The sequence below is a fragment of the Chelonoidis abingdonii genome, chromosome 11, assembly GCF_003597395.2.
Source record: "Chelonoidis abingdonii isolate Lonesome George chromosome 11, CheloAbing_2.0, whole genome shotgun sequence".
Lineage (NCBI taxonomy): Eukaryota > Metazoa > Chordata > Testudines > Testudinidae > Chelonoidis > Chelonoidis abingdonii.
In genome coordinates, this window is record NC_133779.1 from 43,782,270 (window position 1) to 43,804,535 (window position 22,266).

Here is a 22,266-nt window from a genome sequence, read left to right on the forward strand (position 1 = left end):
TTAATTTGGTGTTTTAACCGACACAGACTTTGGTGAAATATTCTTACTAAGAAAAGGTTTTAAAACCTTAACCGTTTTTAATGGGACACAACTTGAAAATCACTTTTCTGTCTGAAAATATTGTGCCTTTTTATTGTTACAGGTGGCTAAGACTACCATAACTGGACATTAGTTGTAGCCTCTTTTTTCCATTTGACAGAACTTTCTGTGAGTGCAAAGGAGCAAAAAAAAAATGGGCCGCGTATTGCACCCTTTAAAATAGTATCAGAAAATGGATTTTTTTAAAACAGTTGGACCATTTAGTTCTGCTCATTTGTAATAGCAAGCAGTCTATAAATAAAAAAATGTAAAGGAAATTCTCCACTTAGACTTAGTCTACAATTAAAAAAAAAAAATAGAAGTTTTTGTTCTGTTCTATTTAGGTTCTTTTGCTACCCTCATCACTGCTGATATCTGAGCCTTTTGGTAGTGCATTATGCAATGTTACTAACGTCTGTCATGTGACTTTTTTCTTCTCTATGATCCTCTGTACAAGGGCAGAATTGTTCATGCAATGTAGTGCTTTGGTTTTATTTATGTATATGATATGCTTAGAGCAACATATTTTATCACCTACTTTTAAAACCAATTACCATAAATAATAAACCCCAGTCCTGCGAACACTTGTGCACTTGCTTTTCTTTGAGAGTGAGTAGTCCCACTGAAATCAAAGTCAAAGGGGGGCAGTCTCTGGGTCTAATAGTTTCCCTGTGTTTTGAAATCTGACCATACCTATGTTTGCTTGCTAATTATAGCGAGGTAGCTAGAAACTACCAGATAAGTCTTTTTGACTCTAAGTATTAGCAGAAATCAATGTATAAAACCCAGAAACTGGCAGAGTAAATTTACTTTTAAAATTAAATGCTTAGGAGATATTCTGGGGTGGCTGGGGCCAGGAAGTGCGTTTCACCTGTAGAGGTTCACCCTGCTGACCGGCCTGACCCCCTATAAACGTTACACACAGAAGGCTGCTTTTCACTCGAAGATGGCGGGTGAGAAGAATCGAGGAAGGTAAGCGATTTGCCCAAAGGACGAAGGCCCGGCAGCGAGCAACACCCCGTTTTCCACCTTTGAGCGCAGCGCTGCCCTTGCTCCTGGTGCATCTTATACACGGAAGGGGCGGGGCCCCGGGAAGGCGGGGCCTGAAGCGCTCGCTCGGCCTAAGGCCGCAGAGCTGCTGCCGCAGCCATTTTGGTTTGCTCTGAGAAGAGGCTGAAGCGGTGGTGGGCCGCTGGGGTCGTGCTCTGTCAGTGCGGACGGGAGGATGTGACGCGGAGAAGTCCGGAGTCCCTGACACGGTGAGTTGTGGGGGCAGCGATTGCGGGGTTTGGGTGGGGGAGATGCGGCCGGTCTCGGATTGGGGCGGGACCGGGGCGGGGAGAGCCTGTGGGACCCCGTGGCTCCGGCCCGCTCCACCCCTTCCCGGCAGGTTCCTGACACACTTTTCTCCCTGCAGGCGGCGGCGTTTTCCCTGGCGCCGGGGGAGATGGACTCTGGAGCCCGCCAGGGCGGGGGCGCCTTAGGACAATCCCGCGAGTATAAACTGGTGATGCTGGGAGCTGGCGGCGTGGGCAAGAGCGGTGGGTGTCTCGGGCCTGCCGGGGTGTGGCGCCCTTTGGCTTAGGAGTCGGGAGAGGCTGTCCTGGGGGAGGGCAGGTCCAGTCCAGGTCCCAGAGCGTCAGGCTTTAATCTGTCTCTGCTGAGAGCGGCGGCCCCCATAGGGGACGAATGAGTTTGCTCGCTGCTGTAGTGTGGAGGTACCCACTGTGAGGGGGACAGGGTGGGTGAGGTAATATCTGTCACTCTATTGGTGAGAGAGACAAGCTTTTGAGTGAGGCAGAGCTCTACTTCAAGGGGTCAGTCTGCGCTTTGCTTCACTGTAGAGGTCACCTACATAAGGGTGGGTTGGAGATTTTTAAAAAATATCTTTCCCCAGTTCCTACCTTTGTATTTTCAATAATTGAACGTATTTGTGTGAAAATCCTTGATTAGGATTGATTAAACTGTAGTACAGCAGTCTCTGTTAAACTTTAGAGTTAATATTTGAGGGGTAAGGATCATAAACACTGAAGAGTTGTAATGTCTTATCTATAAGACATTGTTTAATTTATTAAACTATTTTAAGCTGTTAGTCCCATAGTTGAAAATAATAGGCAATGGGTGAGAATATAGTTCACAATTTCATACTGATAAGTAAGGTTGTGAGTTTGTCACAGAGTCTGAGACTTTCTGGCACCTCTGTGACTTCTGCAGTGGCTGGTGCAGCTGGCCCAGGGGCCACCTGAGCAACCCAGGCAGCACCTGAGCCAGCTGCATTGACCACTCCTGGGGCCACCACACTCCCTCCCCCTCCCCCCCGGCAGCAGGGCTGGGACAGGGGTTTGGGTCATGGGAGGCGATGTGGGATCCAGGAGGCGTTTACCTCGGGGCACCCTGGAAGCAGTGACATGTCCCTCCCACGCTTCCGATGTGGCCAGGTGGCTCTGTGCACTGCCTCTGCCCGCATGCACTGCCCCTGCAGCTCACGTTGGCCATGGTTCCCAGCCAGTGGGAGCTGCGGAGCTGGCACTTGGGGTGGAGGCAGCACCCAGAGCCCCCGGCCACAATTGTGCCTAGGAGCCAAAGGACATGTTGCCACTTCTGGGGAGCTGCGCAGAGCCAGATGGGGAGCCTGCCAACCTTGCCTGCCCTACCCCCACAGCACGAGTGGGGGTGCCATTCCCCCCCCAGCACCGATGGCACCCCCAGCTTCTCCCCCTCCCATCCCCAGAACAACCACAGTGTTCCTGAGCGACACCCCCACTCAGAGCACCCAAGATTTTGTCAGGGATGTATAGTACAAGTCATGGCAGGTCACGGGCCATGAATTTTTGTTTACTCCCCATGATCTATCCATGACATTTACTAAAAATACCTTTGACTAAAATGTAGCCTTACTGATAAGTACATTTTACCATATCGCCTTTGAGATTTAGGGTGAACAAAATGTGCATTTTCCCTATGAAGTGCTCCAATTTTTAGCGAATGCCAAAATAGTATGCCAGTTGTATCATTTAAATGTTTCTCACACCTTGTCAACTGTCTAAAATGGGCCATCTTGATTGTCACTACAAAAGTTTTTTTTTCTCCTTCTGATAATACCTCATCTTAATTAATTAGCCTCTTACAGTTGGTATGGCTACTTTCACGTTTTTATATTCCCTGTATGTATAGATATTTCTTACTATATGTTCCATTCTGTGCATCTGATAAAGTGGGCTATAGCCCACGAAAGCTTATGCTCAAAAAAAATTTTAGTCTCTAAGGTGCCACAGGTACTCCTGTTTTTTTTGCGGATGCAGACTAACACGGCTGCTATTCTGAAATCTATGTAATCAGTAATTCTAAATATTCTCTGTCTGTTACCATGTCCCCACCTACGCCTGTGAATTTAATCAGGAGGACTGGAAATTACCTGTGTAATTGTAGTTATCCAACGTTAATTTTCAGCTATGACCATGCAGTTCATCAGCCACCGGTTCCCAGAGGACCATGATCCTACCATTGGTAAGAAAAACCTCTCCAACATCTGTCTCTACTTTTGCAAGTTAAAAAGTTGTGTCTGTGGAATTATTTACCATGAACCTTATATGCTACAGAAAACCAGAAACTCGTCTGCAAACAAAGCATTCATAATCATGTCAGTAATAGTTAGACAAGTTGTTACGACTCCAAAGTCTGCTAAGAGGATTATGAGCTGTGCTAGGAACAAGACTAATGGCCAGATCTTAAAAGATATTTACCGAAAATTCTGTGCACACAATAATTTCTGCGCAAATTCTGCATTGTGCAGTGGCGCAGAATTCCCCCAGGAGTAAACAGCAGATGCTAAAGTTAGACACTTTAAAATCGGCATGTACAGATAACTTTCATCCAGGAATTTTAAAAGAGCTCTCTGAGGAGCTTGCTGGACCATTCATGTTGATTTTACTTAAGTTGTATAACAGTGGGGAAGTTCCAGAAGTCTGCAAGAAAGCTAATGTTGTGCCAATATTTAAACTGGATGACCTGGGTACTTATAGGCTAGTCAGTCTGACATCTATCCTGGGCAGGGTAATGGAATGGATGATATGGGAGTGGATTAATAAAGAATTAACATAGGCTGTAATGAATGCCAGTCTACATGAGCTTATGGAAAACAGATCCTATCAAACTAATTTGGTATCTTTTTTGATGAAATTATAAGATTAGTTGATAAAGGTAATAGTATTGATGTAATATACTCACACTTCTATAAGGCATTCGAGCTCATCTCAACATTTTGATGAAAAAAATAGAGCAGTATAAAGTAAACATGGCACACAATGAATAGATTAAAAGCTGGCAAACCAATAGGTCTGAAAATGTAATTGTAAATGTGGAATCCTCACTGAGCACGTGTTTCTAGTAGGCTTCCACAGGGATCTGTTCTTGGCCCTGGGCTATTTAACATTTTTAGCAGTGACCTGGAAGAAAACAAAATAAACACTGATCAGATTGACTCATGATATAAATGGGATGCGTGGTAAACAATGAAGAGGACAGGTCACCTATTACAGAGTGATCTGGATTATTTTGTGAACTGAGTATACTGTGTGTTTTAATAGGACTAAATGTATATAGGTCAGTGCTTCTCCAGCTGTCTGATATGGGGGACCGGCAATTCTTTTTTTCCAGTGTGCCAGGGACCAGTGCCATTGGTTGGAAGGTGAAGCTAGACCAGGGGTCGGCAACCTATGGCACGCGAGCCATTTTTTTAATGGCACATGGCTGCCTGCTGGGACTCCGCGTGCCATTAAAAATCCTGCCAACACGGCAAGCCGCAGGGTCCGTGCTCCTGGGCCGGAGCGTCCAGCCGAGCACCGCAAGCCGCCGGCCCCTCCTCCGCCTTCCCCCCCTTGCCCTGGAGCCCTACCGCTGTGCGTACAGTGCTCTGGGGGCCAGGGCTGCACGCTCCTGCAGGGCAGCATTTAGCTCCGTGGGGAGGAAAAGACACTCCCCACTCATCCAGAGCCCTGCTGCCTCGCACGCAGCACTCTGAGGGGTGGGGAGAGGCTGCGTGTGTGCGACAGTGGCGGCAGAGCTCCAGATGAGCAGGGAGCCTCATGGTAGGCGGGCCGGGGTGCGGGGGTGTTGGGTAAGGGGTGGGCGCAGCCAAGGGACAGGGAATGGGGGGGTGAGATCCGCGGGGGGTAGTTGGGGCGGGGTCTCTCGGGGGGGCATCAGGGAGCGGGGGGGGTTGGATGGGCATGGAGTCCAGAGGTCTGTTAGAGGTGGGGGGGGATACGGTCGGGGACAGGGAGCCAAGGAGGGTCTGATGGGGGGGTCTGGAGGGGTGTGTCAGAAGACAAGGAGCTGGGGAGTTGAGGAGTCAGGATTGGGGGGGGCTGTGCAGGGATGTGGAGAGGTGGGTCACGGCAGGGAGAGGGGGTTGATGGTCAGATTCTGGGTCCGTCAGGGTGGGAGCAGTTAGATAGCCATAGGAGTCAGGGGTTGTGTCTGGGTGTGGTATGGGGTTGGGAGCAGTCAGGACAGATGGGAGTGCAGGGTCTAGGGGGCGTCAGGGGACAGGGACAGGAGAGGCTTATAAGGGGTAGAGTACAGGGGGGGTAGTCGGGACAAGGAAGGAGGGGGGGGGGGCTGAAGGTTGGGAGAGGCAGTCACAAGCCTTGCGCTGAGTCCCTGACATCTCGTCCCCCTTTGGCCCAAGCCTGTACCACCTCAGCCCTTTGTGACTCTCACTTGATCCTCTCCATTGACCAGCTGATCTGGCACGCCGCATCCAACCCCTACGACTACTGCCCTTGCACCACCTTCTCTGACTTGCACCCACGATCCCATGCCCTGCAATCCACCCTGAGCCTCAAACGGGAGTCTCCCACTCACGATTCCCGACTGAACTTCACAACCAATGGAGCGCCCAGTAAGTGCTCAACCAAGATCTGCCAAGCTGAGCCTCTCTCATTCTAGCTCCTGGCCAACCCTTCACCAGCCGGGTGCTCAGTCCCTCCAACCCTCTACTCAGTGCTAGAGAGAGGAAGAGAATGAGCCAGAGACCAGGAGAAGTGGTTACATGTAATGTAGGCAGGACCGGGACCCAGATGGCAGCGAGCTGTGTGGGTCCGCATAGCCCGGGAATCCGCTGCTGGGGTCCGCGCCGGACCACTCAGCCCACTGCTGCCTAGGTTGAACGAACCCAGCACAGCACAGGCTGAGAGGGGCCGGGGTGTAAGACAACATTAATTTAATTTTAAATGAAGCTTGTCCATTTGAAACTGTTTTTTTAAAATAAACTAGTTTAGTTATATAATATATAGACTTGTGGAGAGAGACCTTTTAAAAAACATTAAAATGTATTACCGGCACGCGAAACCTTAAATTAGAGTGAATAAATGAAGACTCGGCACACCACTTCTGAAAGGTTGCCAACCCCTGAGCTAGACAAATTCATGCTCGAAATGAGGTGTACATTTTTTAACTGTGGGAATAATTAACGATTGGAGCAATTTATAAGGGTCATGGTGCACTGTCCATCACTGACCATTTTTAAATCAAGATTGGAAGCTTTATTTTAAAAGATGTACTCTAAGAATTATTTTGTGGGATTTCTATGACCTGTGTTGTTCAGGAGGTCAGACCAGGAAGATGATCACAATGGTCCCTTCTGGCTTTGGAATCTATGAATCAGTTTCTCCATCTGTATCTCCCTTTAAGTGTTTTGAGATCTACTGGTGAAAAGTGCTATATAGGAGCTAGGTATTATTAAATTCTTACAGAAAAAGTTAAAAGACTAAAATAAGTTAACTGCCAGTCACAATTAACAGACTGATAACAAAAATAAGACCTCTTGATGACCACCATCTCTTCTGCCATACTACTTTTGCTTTGCAGTGTGATAGTTTGTCGCACATAACTGCCTTTGTTTCCTTTTGTTATTGCTACTTTTTATAAATGTGCAGCAGATTAAAAGGACAGGGACAGTAACTGCCCAAAATGCTTGTGTTCAGCTAAATTGTCTCGTGTGTTCTGTTTGATTTTTCCACGTCATTTGTCGAAATTATGAGTCAGCAGATTTACCCTTCTGCATACAGACCAGGAGAATTAACAGAGCCAGCAACCTTAACTTTTCTTTAGTAGATGACTCTAGAGCAAGAGTGGGCAAACTTTTTGGCCCGAGGGCCACATCTGCATGGAGAAATTGCGTGCAGGGCCATGAATGTAGGACTGGGGCAGGGGGTTGGGGTATGAGAGGGGAGTGCGGGATGTTGGAGGGGGTGCACTATACAGGAAGAGGCTAAGGGGTTGGGGTGCAGTAAAGGGCTGGGGTACGGCAGGGGTCTCAGGACAAGGGATTGGGGCCCAGGAAGGTATGCAGCGTGCAGGAGGGGGCTTAGGGCAGGGGGTTGGGGTGCAGGACCGGTGTGGGGTGCAGCAGGAGGTTGGGATGCAGGGTGCAGCGGGTGTTGGGGGGGCAGGCTCCGGCCCGGCACCACTTATCTGGAGTGGCTCCAGGGTGGCAGCGGTGTGCACCAGGGCCAGGGCAGGCTCCCTGCCTGTCTGCTCTGGCCCCGTTCCGCTCCCGGAAGCGGCCAGCACCACGTCCCTGGGGTGGGAGTGGGCAGAGGGCTCTGCTGCTTCTCTTGCCTGCAGATACCTCCCCCAAAGCTTCCATTGGTCTCTGTTCCCAGCTGTGGGAGCTGCGGGGGTTGGTGTCTGTAGATGAAGGCAGCGCACGGAGTCCTCTGCCCTTCCCGCTGGAGCCCAGAGTTCCATCCCTCCTCCTGGCGCGGCAGCCAACTCCCCTCTCTTCCCCCACCCAAGGCTGCCCCAGCACTACCAGGCCCGAAAAGCCTGGCAAGGTGAGCAGACGGCACGGCCCAGCCCTGGAGCACCTGGAGGTCGGATGGTGTTGTCTCCCCCACCCAAGTGCCAGGCAGGTGAGCAGGCGGCACGGGCCTCAGCCTGCCGAGAGGCAGTGCAGCCTCCCTCGCCCAGCTCTGGAGTGCAGGCTGGCCCCCATCAGCCCATTAGCCCCAGCTCATGGCCCTGGCTTCCTGGGATGGGGGGGGAAGAGCACCCCTCCCCCCCGCAGCACACAGCCCGGGAACAGGAAGCGGGGTCTGGGGATTGAGCATCAGCAGGCTCACGCAAGGCTGTTTGGGGAGGCACAATCTCCCCCCACCTTCGATACTTGCCGGCCATGACACTTTGATTTTTCAAAATCCTGTTGGATAGTACTGTTGTTTATTTGTGTTACCATGGCACGTAGGACCTTTAGCCATGGATCAGGCCTTCTGCAATCTTTGTCTCCAAATAAAGTGTTGCTACTAACTCCTGCTTTGAGATCTTCTGACACTAGCCATCTGTTTTATTCAGTCTTCCTCTTTTGGAGTTGTCACTCAGCCCATTAGTGTTGCTAGGAGAATCTGGTCAAATGGAAAGGAGAACTTGCATTTCTAGTCAGGTTTTTGTAGTGTGCCCATGATGGTAACATCTGACCACCTTTTGGTGACATTTTTTAACATAAGAATGGCCCTACAGGGTCATACCAAAGGTCCATCTAGCCCAGTATCCTGTCTTCCAACAGTGGCCAGTGCCAGGTGCCCCAGAGGGAATGAACAGAACAGGTAGTCATCAAGTGATCCATCCCATGTTGCTCATTCCCAGCTTCTGGCAAACAGAGGCTAGGGACTCCATTCCTGCCCATCCTGGCTAATAGCCGTTGATGGACCTATCCTCTGTGAATTTATCTAGTTCTTTTTTGAATCCTGTTATGGTCTTGGCCTTCACAACATTCTCCGGCAAGGAGTTCTACAGGTTGACTATGCGCTGTGTGAAGAAATACTTCCCTTTATTTGTTTTAAACCTTCTGCCCTTTAATTTAATTTGGTGACCCCTAGTTCTTGTGTTATGAGAAGTAGTAAACAGTTCCTTATCTACTTTCTGTACACCACTGATGATTTTATAGATCTCAGTCATATCTCCCCTTAGCCGTCTCTTTTCCAAACTGAAAAGTCCCAGTCTTATTAATCTCTCCTCATACGGAAGCCATTCCATACCACTCATCATTTTCGTTGCCCTTTTCTGAAACTTTTCCAATTCTACTATATCTTATTTTGAGATGGGGCTACCACATCTGCATATAGTATTCAAGATGTAGGCATATCATGGATTTATAGAGGCAACATATTTTCTGTCCTATTATTTATCCCTTTCTTAGTTAGCATTCTGTTCGCTTTTTTGACTGCTGCTCACATTGAGTGGGTGCTTTCAGAGAACTATCCACAATAACTCCCAAGATCTTTCTTGAGTGGTAATTGCTAATTTAGACCCCATTATTTTGTATGTGTAGTTGAGATTATGCTTTCCAATGTGCATCACTTTGCATTTATCAACGTTAAATTTCATCCACCATTTTGTTGTCCGGTCACCCAGTTTTGAGATATCCTTTTGTAACTCTTCACAGTCTGCCTGGGTCTTAACTATCTTTTTAAATTGGGTTAGTTTAATTTGGAGGGAAGGGTATGTTTATCTTTCTAAGGCCTGGTCTACACCTGAAACTCAGGTCATCTTCGCTATGTCTCACAGGACTGTGAAATTTCATGCCCTATGCAACGTATTTAGGATGACTTAATCTCCATTGTAGACAAAGCTAGGTTGATGGAAGAATTCTTTCATCAACTTAGCTACTGCCTCACAAGGAGGTGGAAATACCCATTCCGTTGCTGTAGTCAGTGTCTACACTACAGTGACATCGTTGTGCTGTTGTTGTGTAGACATATACTTAGTAATTTATCCTGTTTTAGGAAATTGGCGGTGCTGTTGGTGGCTGCCATTAGGATTATTTTATTTTATTTGTCTGCTTGTTCACCTCAGTTGGGAAAGGCCCATTAGTCTGAGAGAGAGTATTATTTATTAAGGTGTTCAAAACTGAATTCTTACTTTATTATAATTGATTTTATGAAGTATTTTCCATTGCTCTGTAGCAAATGCTCAGTAGTAGTATATTGTTGTTTGTATGAGATCAGTACTGCAGTTTTACTGAACTTCTGTTACCCCACACCCTTCTTCTTCTTCTTAATCCACAGAGGATGCTTATAAAATACGAATACGGATTGATGATGAACCTGCAAATTTGGACATTTTGGACACAGCAGGACAGGTATGTGAGCAATCAAAATTTGAATAGGATGGAACTAATGGACAGGCATATTCACATAGATCTTTTAAAAATGTATTGCTTGTCTCTATCTTTTCTTTATTCTAGTTCTGTCCTCTGAATTATCCCATTTCCCCAACATATTGTATTTGTTAGTAGCCACAGAATGTGCATTTATTTTGTACCCTGCTTTGTTTCCCTGTTTTCCATTGTCCTTTTTTTATACATGATATATACAAACGAAGAGGTGCCAACATTCTTACCGATTCCCTGAAGCAACAGAAACTCATGCCTTTCATTTGCTTCATATATTGGTCCTATATTTTCACAATATTTTGTTTGATGTGTTAAAGGACAGAAAGGAAACAAACTGGTCATAACGTTCTTTTAACTCTCTGACTGCTACATGTTGCACTTTTAGTTGTGTATTTCATGTGTTTAAGTAATATTTCAGTTAGGGAGAATCCATAAAATCTCCAGTTTTTTCCAGTGGACAATGTGTGGCATAACCAAACCGGTATGTTGCGTGGCATACAGCTGTTCTTAGAATGGATAGAGAGCTGACAGTGATGAGATGATCAATAGCTGCTGAGCTTGTACGAGAATTGAAATATAACATTCTTTCTAGGCAGAGTTTACAGCTATGCGGGACCAGTACATGAGGGCAGGTGAGGGATTTATCATCTGTTATTCAATCACGGACCGACGCAGTTTTCATGAAGTGCGTGAGTTCAAACAGCTCATCTACCGTGTTCGGCGCACGGATGACACTCCTGTGGTTCTTGTGGGGAACAAATCTGATTTGACACTGCTCCGACAGGTAAACTACCCAAAGGAGTTCAGGAGGTGTATATCTTAAAACTAGGGCTGTCTGTCAAGTGATTAAAAATATTAATTGTGATTAATCATGCTGTTAAAATAAATGGTATTGTAGTATTGTTTAATATTTTTGGATGTTTTCTACATTTTCAAATATATTGATTTAAGTTACAACACAGAATACGAAGTGCACAGTGCTCACTTTATTTTTTTTATTACAAGTATTGTACTGTGAAAAAACAAAGGAAATTGTATTTTTCAATTCACCTAATATAAGTATTGTGCAATCTCTTTATCGTACAAGTTGAACTTACAAATGTAGAATTATGTGCAAAAAAACTGCATTAAAAGATAACACAGTATACAATTTTAGAGCCTGCAAGTCCACTCAGTCCTACTTCTTGTTCAGCCAATTGCTCAGACAAGCAAGTTTGTTTACATTTGCAGGAGATAATGCTGCCTGCTTCTTGTTTACAGTGTCACCAAAAGTGAGAACAGGCATTCATATGGCACTGTTGTAGCTGGCCTCGCAAGATATTTACATGCCAGATGTGCTAAAGATTCATATATCCCTTCATGCTTCAACCACTATTCTAAGGGACCTGCATCCATGCTGATAATGGGTTCTGCTTGATAACAGTCCAAAGCAGTGCGGACTGATGCATGTTTTTTTTCATTATCTGAGTCATATGCCAGCAGCAGAAGGTTGATTTTCTGTTTTGATGGTTCAGGTTCTTTAGTTTCCACTTCGGAGTGTTGCTCTTTTAAGTCTTCTGAAAACATGCTCCACACCTCATCCCTCTCAGATTTTGGAAGGCACTTCAGATTCTTAAACCTTGGGTCGAATGCTATAGCTATTTTTAAAAATCTCCCATTGGTACCTTCTTTGCTTTTTGTCAGAGCTGCGGTGAAAGTGTTCTTAAAACAAACAACGTGCTGGGTCATCATCTGAGACTGCTATAACGTGAAATATATGGCAGAATGCAAGTAAAGCAGCCGGGGACCTACAATTCTCCTCCAAGGAGTTCAGTCACAAATTTAATTAACGCATTTTTTTAATGAGTGTCATCAGCATGGAAGCATGTACTCTGGAATGATGGCCAAAGCATGAAGAGGCATACGAAAATTTAGCATATCTGACAGGTAAATACCTTGCAATGCCAGCTACAAAAATGCCACACTAATTTGTGTTCTCACTTTCTGGTGATGCTGTAAGTAAGAAGAAGGCATCATTTACTCTGGTAAATGTAAACAATTTTGTTTGTCTTAGCAATTGGCTGCACAAGAAGTAGGACTGAGTGGACTTGTAGGCTCTGAAGTTTTACATTGTTTTGTTTTTGAGTGCAGTTATGTAACAAAAAAAAAATAATCTACATTTGTAAGTTGCACTTTCACAATAAAGAGATTGCACTACAGTACTTGTATGAGTTGAATTGAAAAATACTGTTTCTTTTTATCATTTTTACAGTGCAAATATTTGTAATAAAACATAATAAACACTTTTAAAACACAGAATACAATATATATGAAAATGTAGCAAAACATCCAAAATATTTAATACGTTTCAATTGGTATTCTATTGTTTAACAGTGTGATTAAAACTGTGATTAATTGTAATTATTTTTTTTTAGTTAATCACATGAGTTAACTGTGATTAATCTACAGCCCTCCTTAAAACATAATGCTGTGGTTTATCCTAAGTGTATTTGCTTATTCTTTTTCCTTGAATTACATTTTTGCTCTTGGTTTAATGTTTAAAATAAATATAATATTTGTATTAGTAATGTTGAAAGAGGGATGTGATGCAATGGTGGTAAGTGCAGAATGCAGGATCTCTAAAATACAGGTCGTTTTATTATGGAATACTAATGTTAATAGACATGACATAATCTCAAACTCATTAGTTTTTCCACTTTGAAAACATGGATGTTTGGCATTATAATTTCTAACCTTCAACTGCTGTTATGTTTTCAATTTCTCTTATCCTGAAAGGAGAGTGCATCTGCACAGGAGATTAAACGGCACTTGAACAAACTTTGCAAATAGTAATATATTAGGAAGAGTTGCGAGTACGTTGAGAATAGAGAAATAATAAAAGGGGGCTTAGAAAGGGCAGAAGAAATAAAATAAAATTCAACTTGGGAAAACGTTAGCTAGAACATTTGGGGAAGAATAATCCAAAATACAGATTCACTGTGAGGGGAAAAAATCTGGCAAATAGTAACCCTGAAATAGACCACAGGTAGTGGTTGCACAGGAAATTGAGTTTCCAATGTGATACGAGAGCAAAATGCCATGGACATTGTTGGATATATATGCTGAGGAGTCATATCACAGGACAGGGAATCAAGAGTCGCTTTTTATGGCTCCATTGTACCCATATTCTGAAATGTGTTCAGTTCTGGGAGGAAAGATGGACAGATTGGATGGCATTCAGAGAAAATCACCGGTGGTGACTGATGTGAAGAGATATAACTTTCCTATTGACAACTTGTGGAAGTTGCATGTTGCTCTTCAGATAGTTGCAGGTTTAACACCAACAAGGGAGATTAATTATTTGATAAAAGGGTGCTTAAATATGAAATAAGATAAAATTATGAATGGGGGAAAAAATTAGTCTCTATCTGTAAAATCCTCCTGACTAAAATGTTTTAGTCAGTGGAATAGTCTCCACAGGAATGTGGCTGAAGCGCCATAATTTTGGACAAAAGGCTAGAAAACCTTCAGTAGAGAACACTCCTACACTGTCAGGGAAATAGATTAATTGTGACCAAATATGTGTCTTGTCATTCCACCTTAACAATCATTCTCATCTGTTAGTTTTTCAGGTCTTGAAAGATTTATAATTTGTGTGCTATTAAAACCCTTTTCTATTTATTACTTGTATAGTGCCAAAGGTGTAAGCATTATTTACAAATGCAGATTATGATCCAGTCCCTACCTCAAGGAGCTGGATGTCTTATGGATATAGGATGCAGTACAAATATTTAAAAGTTCAGGTGACTGAGTAGGAATAAACAAAAGGTTAGATTTCAGGGAGAGATTTCAGAGAGATGCATGGAAAGAGGATGTTCCAAAAGGAGCGGGTAATGTGAAAGAGTGCACATGGTTAAGAGTGAGAGGAACAGGCAAAGGGAGCAGAAAGGGGGAAGGAATGAACACTTTCTGCTTTGTTGACAAATATGTACTTTGTTGAAGGTCTCCAAAGAAGAAGGCTCAGCTTTAGCACGAGAATTCAGCTGCCCTTTTTTTGAAACTTCAGCCGCATTCCGCTATTATATCGATGATGTATTTCATGCTCTTGTGCGAGAAATCCGTAGAAAAGAGAAGGAAGCAATAATGGCCATGGAAAAAAAATCCAAACCCAAAAGCAGCGTATGGAAAAGACTGAAGTCACCATTCCGAAAAAAGAAAGATTCAGTGACCTGAAGGGGGAGAGATGTATCTGTCAAACTGTGAACTGGAATATATAATCAAAGCAGTTTAGTGACCTACATTTTTGAGCATTATGCTTTTCTCTCTATTTTTTAACTATTTTAAAAGGAAATCTAACTATTGGGAGTTTTGTAGGGGGCTGCAATTTACATTGTTGTCTAAGGTAATCTTCCCCCCAATTTCAGAATGTTTGGTCTATGACATAGCAGTGGGTTTTACTTTTGTTTACTGTCAGTTTCTGACTTGGATCCAGCAAATGTCACTGATGTAGTTGGTTGCAAATGCTGTTACGTATGTTCCTGCACTTTTAAATGTTTGTCTTAAGGGATCTCAACATAATGAAAACCGAACTATGTAGAATGTCTTTGAACTTTTACTTAGAGCCTAACTTAGTTGTTGTGGTTTTTGTTTTTGTTTTTCCTCTTTCCTGGAGGATTGCACAACAAAGTTTGCTGCTTTCTGGAAAAGTAATTCACAATTTATGAGAAGACTTGTCAAGATCAGTGTTAAAAGTAATGTTTGTGAAGCACATATAGCAGACTAGTGGAACAAACTGTGTGCACATGTCAGTGAGAAGAACTCATGCAGAAATTGCTTTATGTTCTGATTGTGCATTTTTCCAACAAACAACTAATAATGGACTCCATGTGCATGTTTATATACAAACAATTATAAGAAACAAGTGTAATGCAACAGTATAGTTTAGATTTTAAACAAGTCAGAAAAATTAAAATTATGATTTCCATGGCAGCCATAACTTGAGAACATTGCATGAATATGTAGCATTTTCTTAATGTATATAGTGTTCTTATACTACCATAGTATAGTATGTGCAATGTGATAGAGTTGCAGGGGCTCTTGGAAACTGGAGCTTTGACTTTCCTGACTTGCATGCTTAAAATCTTATCTGTAATGTTGCATTAGCTTATGTATTTACGTTAAATTTTATGTTCTTTTCTTAAAGAAGCCAATATTGTTATATTGAAGTCTCAAACACAAATTCATTACAGATATTTTTTATGCTTTGAGGCTCAGTACCCATACTGCACTGTGTTGTAGAGGGAGAGTGAAAAATTAGAGAGTGCTGGCAATAGGACCTAGCAGAAATAACTCCGAACCTGGTGAGACTCATCCATTGCAGGTAAGTGGAGAGATGAGGGGACGATGATTACCTGGGCTTAATGTCAGTCCTGAGAATTATATATGCGTGGATATCCCTACATATACACACACTCAAGTGGGTATATGTAGATATTTGTGCCCAGTGATCACTTACGCTAATTAGGAAGCTGGTGTTTTGTGAAGCAGCACATTTTCCAAATGCTGCAAATTAAATGTTCCTCATGGAGGACTATATATATACATATATGTCAGTTCTGAAGATTTTTAATCCAGAGTTTATTCGAGTATAAAAATAACATGAAAGATGGTTGTGTTTTTTTTTTTTAAGTAACATAATTCACATAGGTAACTCAGAAATGGCAAGAGAAAATTTAGGCTAAACATAATTTCTCAGAAAATCAAACACTAAAAACTGTAATTTAAAATGAAAGTGCTTCCTTGCCCACAAGTATAGTATCACGACTGTATTCTATGATTGGTTTTGTCAATAATTACATTAACCATACTGGGTTGGTGTCAGATCTGTATTTTCAGCCTTAGTTTGACACACATGATCATTGTACATTCAGAGTTGGAATGCAGAGATGTAAAGATTTGTGTATAAAGGATTCGATGAAAGCAACAAATAGGGCAAATGCGTGAGCTCTCATGATTTCCTTCACTAAACTGCTTAGCTTTTCGTGTTCTTTTGCGAACAGCATCAAAGGAAATGTAACCTTTTTAGGTTTGATTTTCTGTGTAGGAAATCAGAGAAACTGATACAGAATTTTCCGTGTTCCTTTTGTTTTGATTGTTTTTACTTTTTTAAAACTGTGCACCCGGACTACAAAGTTGTATAAATCAGTTTATGGGTTCGTTCTTATAAAGTTCCATTGCAAATCCACCTGTGTTATGCTGTGCTGTGCCACAATCCATTACATGGAAAAAGTAGCTCTAAATAATCTAGAACATTTAGAATGTATTTTAGTTGTTTGTTGCAGTATAAGATGAAATTATTTTGTTAATTTTAACTTCATGAGCAATATTGCATACCTTTACCATAGTTACTGATTTTCATAGATTGTTGGGCTGGAAGGGACTTCTAGAGGTCATAGAGTGCAGTCCCCTGCCCTCATGGCAGAACCAAATACTGTTTAGACCATCCCTGATCGACATTTATCTAATCTACTCTTAAATATCTCCAGAGATGGAGATTCCGCAATCTCCCTAGGTAGTTTATTCCAGTGTTTAACCACCCTGACAGTTAGGAACTTTTTCCTAATGTCCAACCTAAACCTCCCTTGCTGCAGTTTAAGCCCATTGCTGCTTGTTCTGTCACGTAAGAGACTAAGAGAACAGTTCTTCTCCTCGCTCCTTACCGCCTCATTAAATACCTGAAAACTGCTAATCACGCTATCTTCCTTTTCGAAACTAAACGAAACCAAGATTTACACACTTTCTCTTATTAGGTCATTGTTCCACCTCTAGACTATTCTTTGTCTGAGACTGCTTCTCTGGACTCTCATTCTCCACACTTCTTAATGCGTGCCCAGAATTGGACCTAGTTTTCTCAGTGAGAAGGCATAATCAAGCGCGAGTAGATAACGGCAAGAATGATTTCGTGTCTTGCTACAACACACTGTTAATAAGCATCCCGAAGCAGTGTTTCCCTTTTTTGTCAACAGCATCACACGTTGCCTCGGTTTTCATTGTGTCCACTATAACCCCAAGATCCTTTATCTACCATACTCTCCTATGACGTCTCTCCCATTCTGTATTGTTAACTACGGGATTGTCCTTCTTAAGTGGACACTTTGATATTGTTTTATAAACTTCTCCTGTTTACCGTCATTCTCCATTGTCCAGATCATTTGAATGGACCCTGTCCTCCAAAGCCAGTTACAATCCTCCCAGTGGTATCATCTGCAATATCTTAGATAAGCGTATTTCTATGTCATTATCAGTCGTTGATAAGATATGAACAGAGCTCTCGCCAAAACGCACCTCGGGAACCACTTGTTATAACACCTTCCATCTAGTCTCTGGGTACCATTAATAACTACTCTCTGAGTCGGTTATAGCCAGCCAGTTTAATGCACTCACCATTTATATGCTACACAAGTAGGGCCCACATTGATAAAGATTTATAGCTAGTACAGAAATCATGCGATCGAATCAGCTCCGAGAGAAGTTATGGTAAACCACAATCGACCCTAAATCCCTTATTGCACAGGCGAACTGGTGTATCTATCAAAAGCTATGATGGTTTGACAGACTGTTCTTACAAATCCATTGGCTATTCCTGTCAGCCTTCACCCGAACTTCAAGTGTTTGCAGATGATTCCTTAATTACTTGTCCATATCTTCCTTGCACAGAAGTTAACTAACTGGTCTAGTAGTTTCGTGGTTGTTTTTTTATCCCATTTTTATAATGGGCACTATATTTACCCTTTTCCAGTCTTCTGGATCTTTCCTGTCTCAAGGATTTTCAAAGATATAGGCTAGAGGCTCAGATCCTTCCTCAAGCTCCGGAGTATTCTAGATGCCCTTCACGGCCCTGGTGACTTCGCTAGCCATCTACTTTCTAAGTGATTTTCCTAACTTGTTCTATTTAATTTTATCTCCAACTGCCCTCCTCCTTAGCTCACTATGCTAGGCTAGTCCTCAGACTTCTCATTCGGACAAATGAAATCATTGAGCACTCTCTGCCAGTTCACATTTCTGTTACTGTTCTTCCCTCCTCACTGGACACTGGGCCACCTGTCCTTGGTCTCCTCTTGCTTTATGTATGATAAAATCTCTTGTCACTTTATCTGTAGCTAGTTTGAGTTCATTTTGTGCCTTTGACTCTATATCTGCCACTGCATATCGCTTATGTGTTGCCTTATTCTGACCTTTTAATTGTCTTAGTTTCATTTTTAGAGCTCCTTTTATTTTTTATATCAGTAGCGTCCGTATGTAAGAGCGCAACTGTCTTTGCCAATTTTCATTCTTTCGCTACACCCGCAAAAAGAGCTTGTCTTTTGGGCCTCTTAATGTAGTCCTCATTGATTGAAATATCTGCAACTGCTCACTCTTGTTTTCCCCCGTCTGGATTCCCATGGGACTCTACCCTATCACTCCTGATGCTTACAAATCTGCCTTCCTGAATCCATTGTTCTATTTTGCTGTACTCCTTCTACCTCTTCTTAGCATTGGGAACTCATGATTCATGATCATCTTCACCAAGCTGCTTCCATTTTTCAATTCTCAACGAGTTCCTCCTTATTGTTAAAATCAATCTAGAACATCTCCTCCAGTAGCAACCTTGACAAAAAAGCTGTCTGCAATGCAGTCCAAGAACTTATTGGATAGTCTGTGCCCTGCTGTGGATTTCAACAAATATCTGGATAGTTGAAGTCCCCATCACCCAAATCTTGGCTTTGGAATATTTGTTTTTTAAAAAAAGCTATGACCTCTTCCACTTGGTTTAGGTGGCCATAGTAAGACTCCTAGCAGAACACACCCCGATTTACCCCTTTTAGCCTAACCCAGAAACTCTCAACATTTCCATCTCCTGTGTCCATTTCCACCTCAGTCCAAATGTGTACATTATTAATATATAAGGCAACACCACCTCCCTTTTTCCCCTATCTATCCTTCCTGAGAGCTGTACCCATCCATACCAACCAATTTAGAAATTAAGGCCCTAATAGTTATTCAGTATTGGAGTAAGTACGGTCTTTAACCATGAAATAAAAATCCCAGGTAAGCCGCACAACAGGAAACATCAGTGAAAAAAATATAGAAATAATGCACGCGAGCACACACAAAAAAGGCTGTTTCTAATTAAAAGATGAGACAATACCAGCTTTGTCTGAAAGTTAAAAACCATTTTAATTCCTACTTTTCAAGGATAGAAATGTGACTTGAAATTCTGCTCAGCTACTAGTATGTTCAAAACTTGCTGGCATTAATGAAACATAACCTGTGAGCAGCGATAAATGGGGCTAATTCCTACTCTTGCCTTCTGATAAATGGTGGGATTTCTGTGCCTTAAATTAGCCCTTTAACAATTCAATGTTGAGTGATTCCATTTGAGCCTGTTGCTTGTGGAATTAATAAATCTGAACAGCAAGCACTTTTTTACACAACGTTGTTCAAGAAGATTGTTTTATTTTTGTCATGTATACATTTGTACACAAAGAAATGATTATTTCATTTGACACAATACAGAATTTTTAATATAAATGTTTGTATTTTGTATTTTAATCCTAGGTGCCTAAGACTGTCAATAGAAAACATTGCGGCTGGGGGCTCAGAAATAAGTAGAAAGTTTGTAGTGCATAACTTTTGGTGGAGTGAGCTTACTAGCTGGAGGCTTAGAAGGTGAGCTGTAAAACTAAATAACCATTTAAAAGATGCAAGACTAAGAAGTACCATAAGAAGAGTTTGGTGCTATGACCTGCTTGAGAGAGAGAGAATTTTCATTAATATAGTAGTTCAGACTTGTATGTACTATATAAGAGTCTTTGAGTTGCCATTTTTTGACTTTGAAGGTTGGGAAGATAATGATGTTTAGAAGGGTAAGCAGCTAAACTTTGGTCTGGAAAACTTGATATTAGCATGCAGGAGAACTTAATCCTGTATTTCTCATTGTATCGTTTTCTTGGTGTATTATTTGCTCTTAGTTTTTACTAGCTAACCATGGGGCAACTGTTTTGATACCTTTTTTCAAAAGGTAGGTTGTTAATCTTTTTTTAATTGAAGCTATTGTACAATTCCTTTTTAAAAACATCTAGTCCTCTACCAGTTTACAAAGTTTATTATTTAATCTGAATTTTTTTGTTTTTATAATAAATGAAAGGCAACTATAATCACTTTTTTGTATTGATAATCTGGGCTGGTTCTATCTGCACCCCTGTCTGATCCATATGAGCTCTCAAGTCCTCAGCCCCTTCAGTTAGGCAGATACCAGTGTTCCTTGGTTCAAGTATCATGAGGGATTTATTTAACGAGCATTTGTCTTCCGATTTTATTTTATAGAAGTTCTTGTACCAATCTTAACATAATAGTATGAGTGCCAGTAATGCATTAAGCTACATGGCATGTTTCATGTGGTTCGCTTTCTCTAATACTCTGTTACGTGTGCAGTGTATTGTTTGGAGTTTTAAAATAAATATAAAAATGTGTTCATATTAAAGAAAGTGAAGTAAATTCAGTTCATTTAGCATGTGCAGAAGAAAGTAGTGAAGTTTGTGATAGTTCTTGGGTCTGGTGGGAATTTGTTCAGCAATCAGGGAGCAGCTTCTGAGAGAGTACCCTATCTCCTGCATAAACATTTTTTACTCTTGTGGTAGAAAATTCCACTGTGCTGAAGCAGCAGAGTTGTTAACTATAGTCCTTATCCCAAAACTTTAGGTGATCTAGATATCCTGGGCTGTGGCAATTGTGCACTTTAAAGACAAGGATAGAGACCTTGAACTTGACACAGTATTCTGTATGGAAAGCCAACGTAGAGAGCAGAGGCTAGATTTGATGTGCTTGCAGTAGTTCATCTTTCTGAAAAAATGCATGGCCACATTCTGAATTAGCTGGAGTTTCCTGAGGGCAGATGGCTTCATGCTCAGGTATATTGCATTGCTGTAAACCTGATGGAAGATGACAAAGGCATGTGTAACTGAGGCCAGTTCAGTTCATCATCTGCCAGGGTGGGTCTCCTAGCCAGCCAGAGATATCAAAAAGCATTACTATTGGAGTCTATCTGAGAGGTTAACAGCTGCGAGGAAGAGCACTGCTCAACTGAACTGACCAATTGTATATAGATTCGAAGGCCAGAAGGGCCTAGTGTGATCATCTAGTCTGACCTCTTGTATAACACAGGCCATTGAACTTCCCCAGCATAATTGCAAATGCAGATCTTTTAGAAAAACATTCAATCTGGAGTTAAAAATTGTCAGTGATGGAGAATCCATCACACACCTTGGTAAATTGTACCACCGGCTAATTACTTTCATAGTTTAAAATTTGTGCCTTATTTCCAGTATGAATTTGTCCAGTTTTAACTTCCAGCTGTTGGGTCATGTTATACCTTTCTCTCTTTGAGGAGCCCATTATTAAATATTTGTTCCCCATATAGGTACTTATACTGTAATCAAGTCACCTCTTATCCTTCTCTTCGTTAAGCTAAATAGATTGAGCGCCTTAAATCCATCACTAAAAGGCACTAATCTTGTAATCATTCTTGTGGCTCTTCTCTGAACCCTCTTCAATTTATCAACATGGTTCTTGAATTGTGGACACCAGAACTGGATACAGTATTCCAGCAGCAGTTGCATCAGTGCCAAATACAGAGGTAAAATAACTTCTCTACTACTCGTCAAGATTCCCCTGTTTATGCATTCCATCCTGTAAGTATGGGCTACTTTCTTTGTTCCTGGATGTATACATTTATATTAGGACTATCAACCGATTTAAAAAAAATTAATCTCACTAGTAAACAACAATAGAATACCATTTATTTAAATATTTTGGATGTTTTCTACATTTTCAAATATATTGATTTCAATTAAAACACAGAATACAAAGTGTACAGTGCTCACTTTATTTTTTATTTCAAGTATTTGCACAGTATAAAAACAAGAAATAGCATTTTTTCAGTTCGCCTAATACAAGTACTGTAGTGCAGTCTCTTTATCATGAAAGTTGAACTTACA

At 42.1% G+C, this 22,266-nt stretch overlaps 1 protein-coding gene across 1 annotated transcript; it reads left to right on the forward strand.

Annotated features, from left to right (window-relative positions):
- The first annotated feature begins 1,197 nt into the window (after positions 1 to 1,197).
- Positions 1,198 to 19,801, forward strand: RIT1 (Ras like without CAAX 1). Its single transcript, XM_032767192.2, has 6 exons — positions 1,198 to 1,337; positions 1,496 to 1,619; positions 3,529 to 3,585; positions 10,146 to 10,219; positions 10,845 to 11,036; positions 14,234 to 19,801. Exons 2-6 carry the CDS (start codon positions 1,526 to 1,528, stop codon positions 14,462 to 14,464), a joined length of 648 nt encoding a protein of 215 aa, XP_032623083.1. The 5' UTR covers positions 1,198 to 1,337; positions 1,496 to 1,525; the 3' UTR covers positions 14,465 to 19,801.
- The last annotated feature ends 2,465 nt before the right edge of the window (positions 19,802 to 22,266 follow it).

What these genes read in the sequence shown, in the direction of transcription:
- RIT1 (XM_032767192.2), top strand. Translation starts at nt 1,526, where the DNA reads ATGGACTCTGGAGCCCGCCAGGGCGGGGGCGCCTTAGGACAATCCCGC. An exon ending in TGGCGGCGTGGGCAAGAGCG is followed by an intron (nt 1,620 to 3,528) that starts GTGGGTGTCTCG and finishes GTTAATTTTCAG; the next exon opens with CTATGACCATGCAGTTCATC. An exon ending in ATTTGACACTGCTCCGACAG is followed by an intron (nt 11,037 to 14,233) that starts GTAAACTACCCA and finishes ACTTTGTTGAAG; the next exon opens with GTCTCCAAAGAAGAAGGCTC.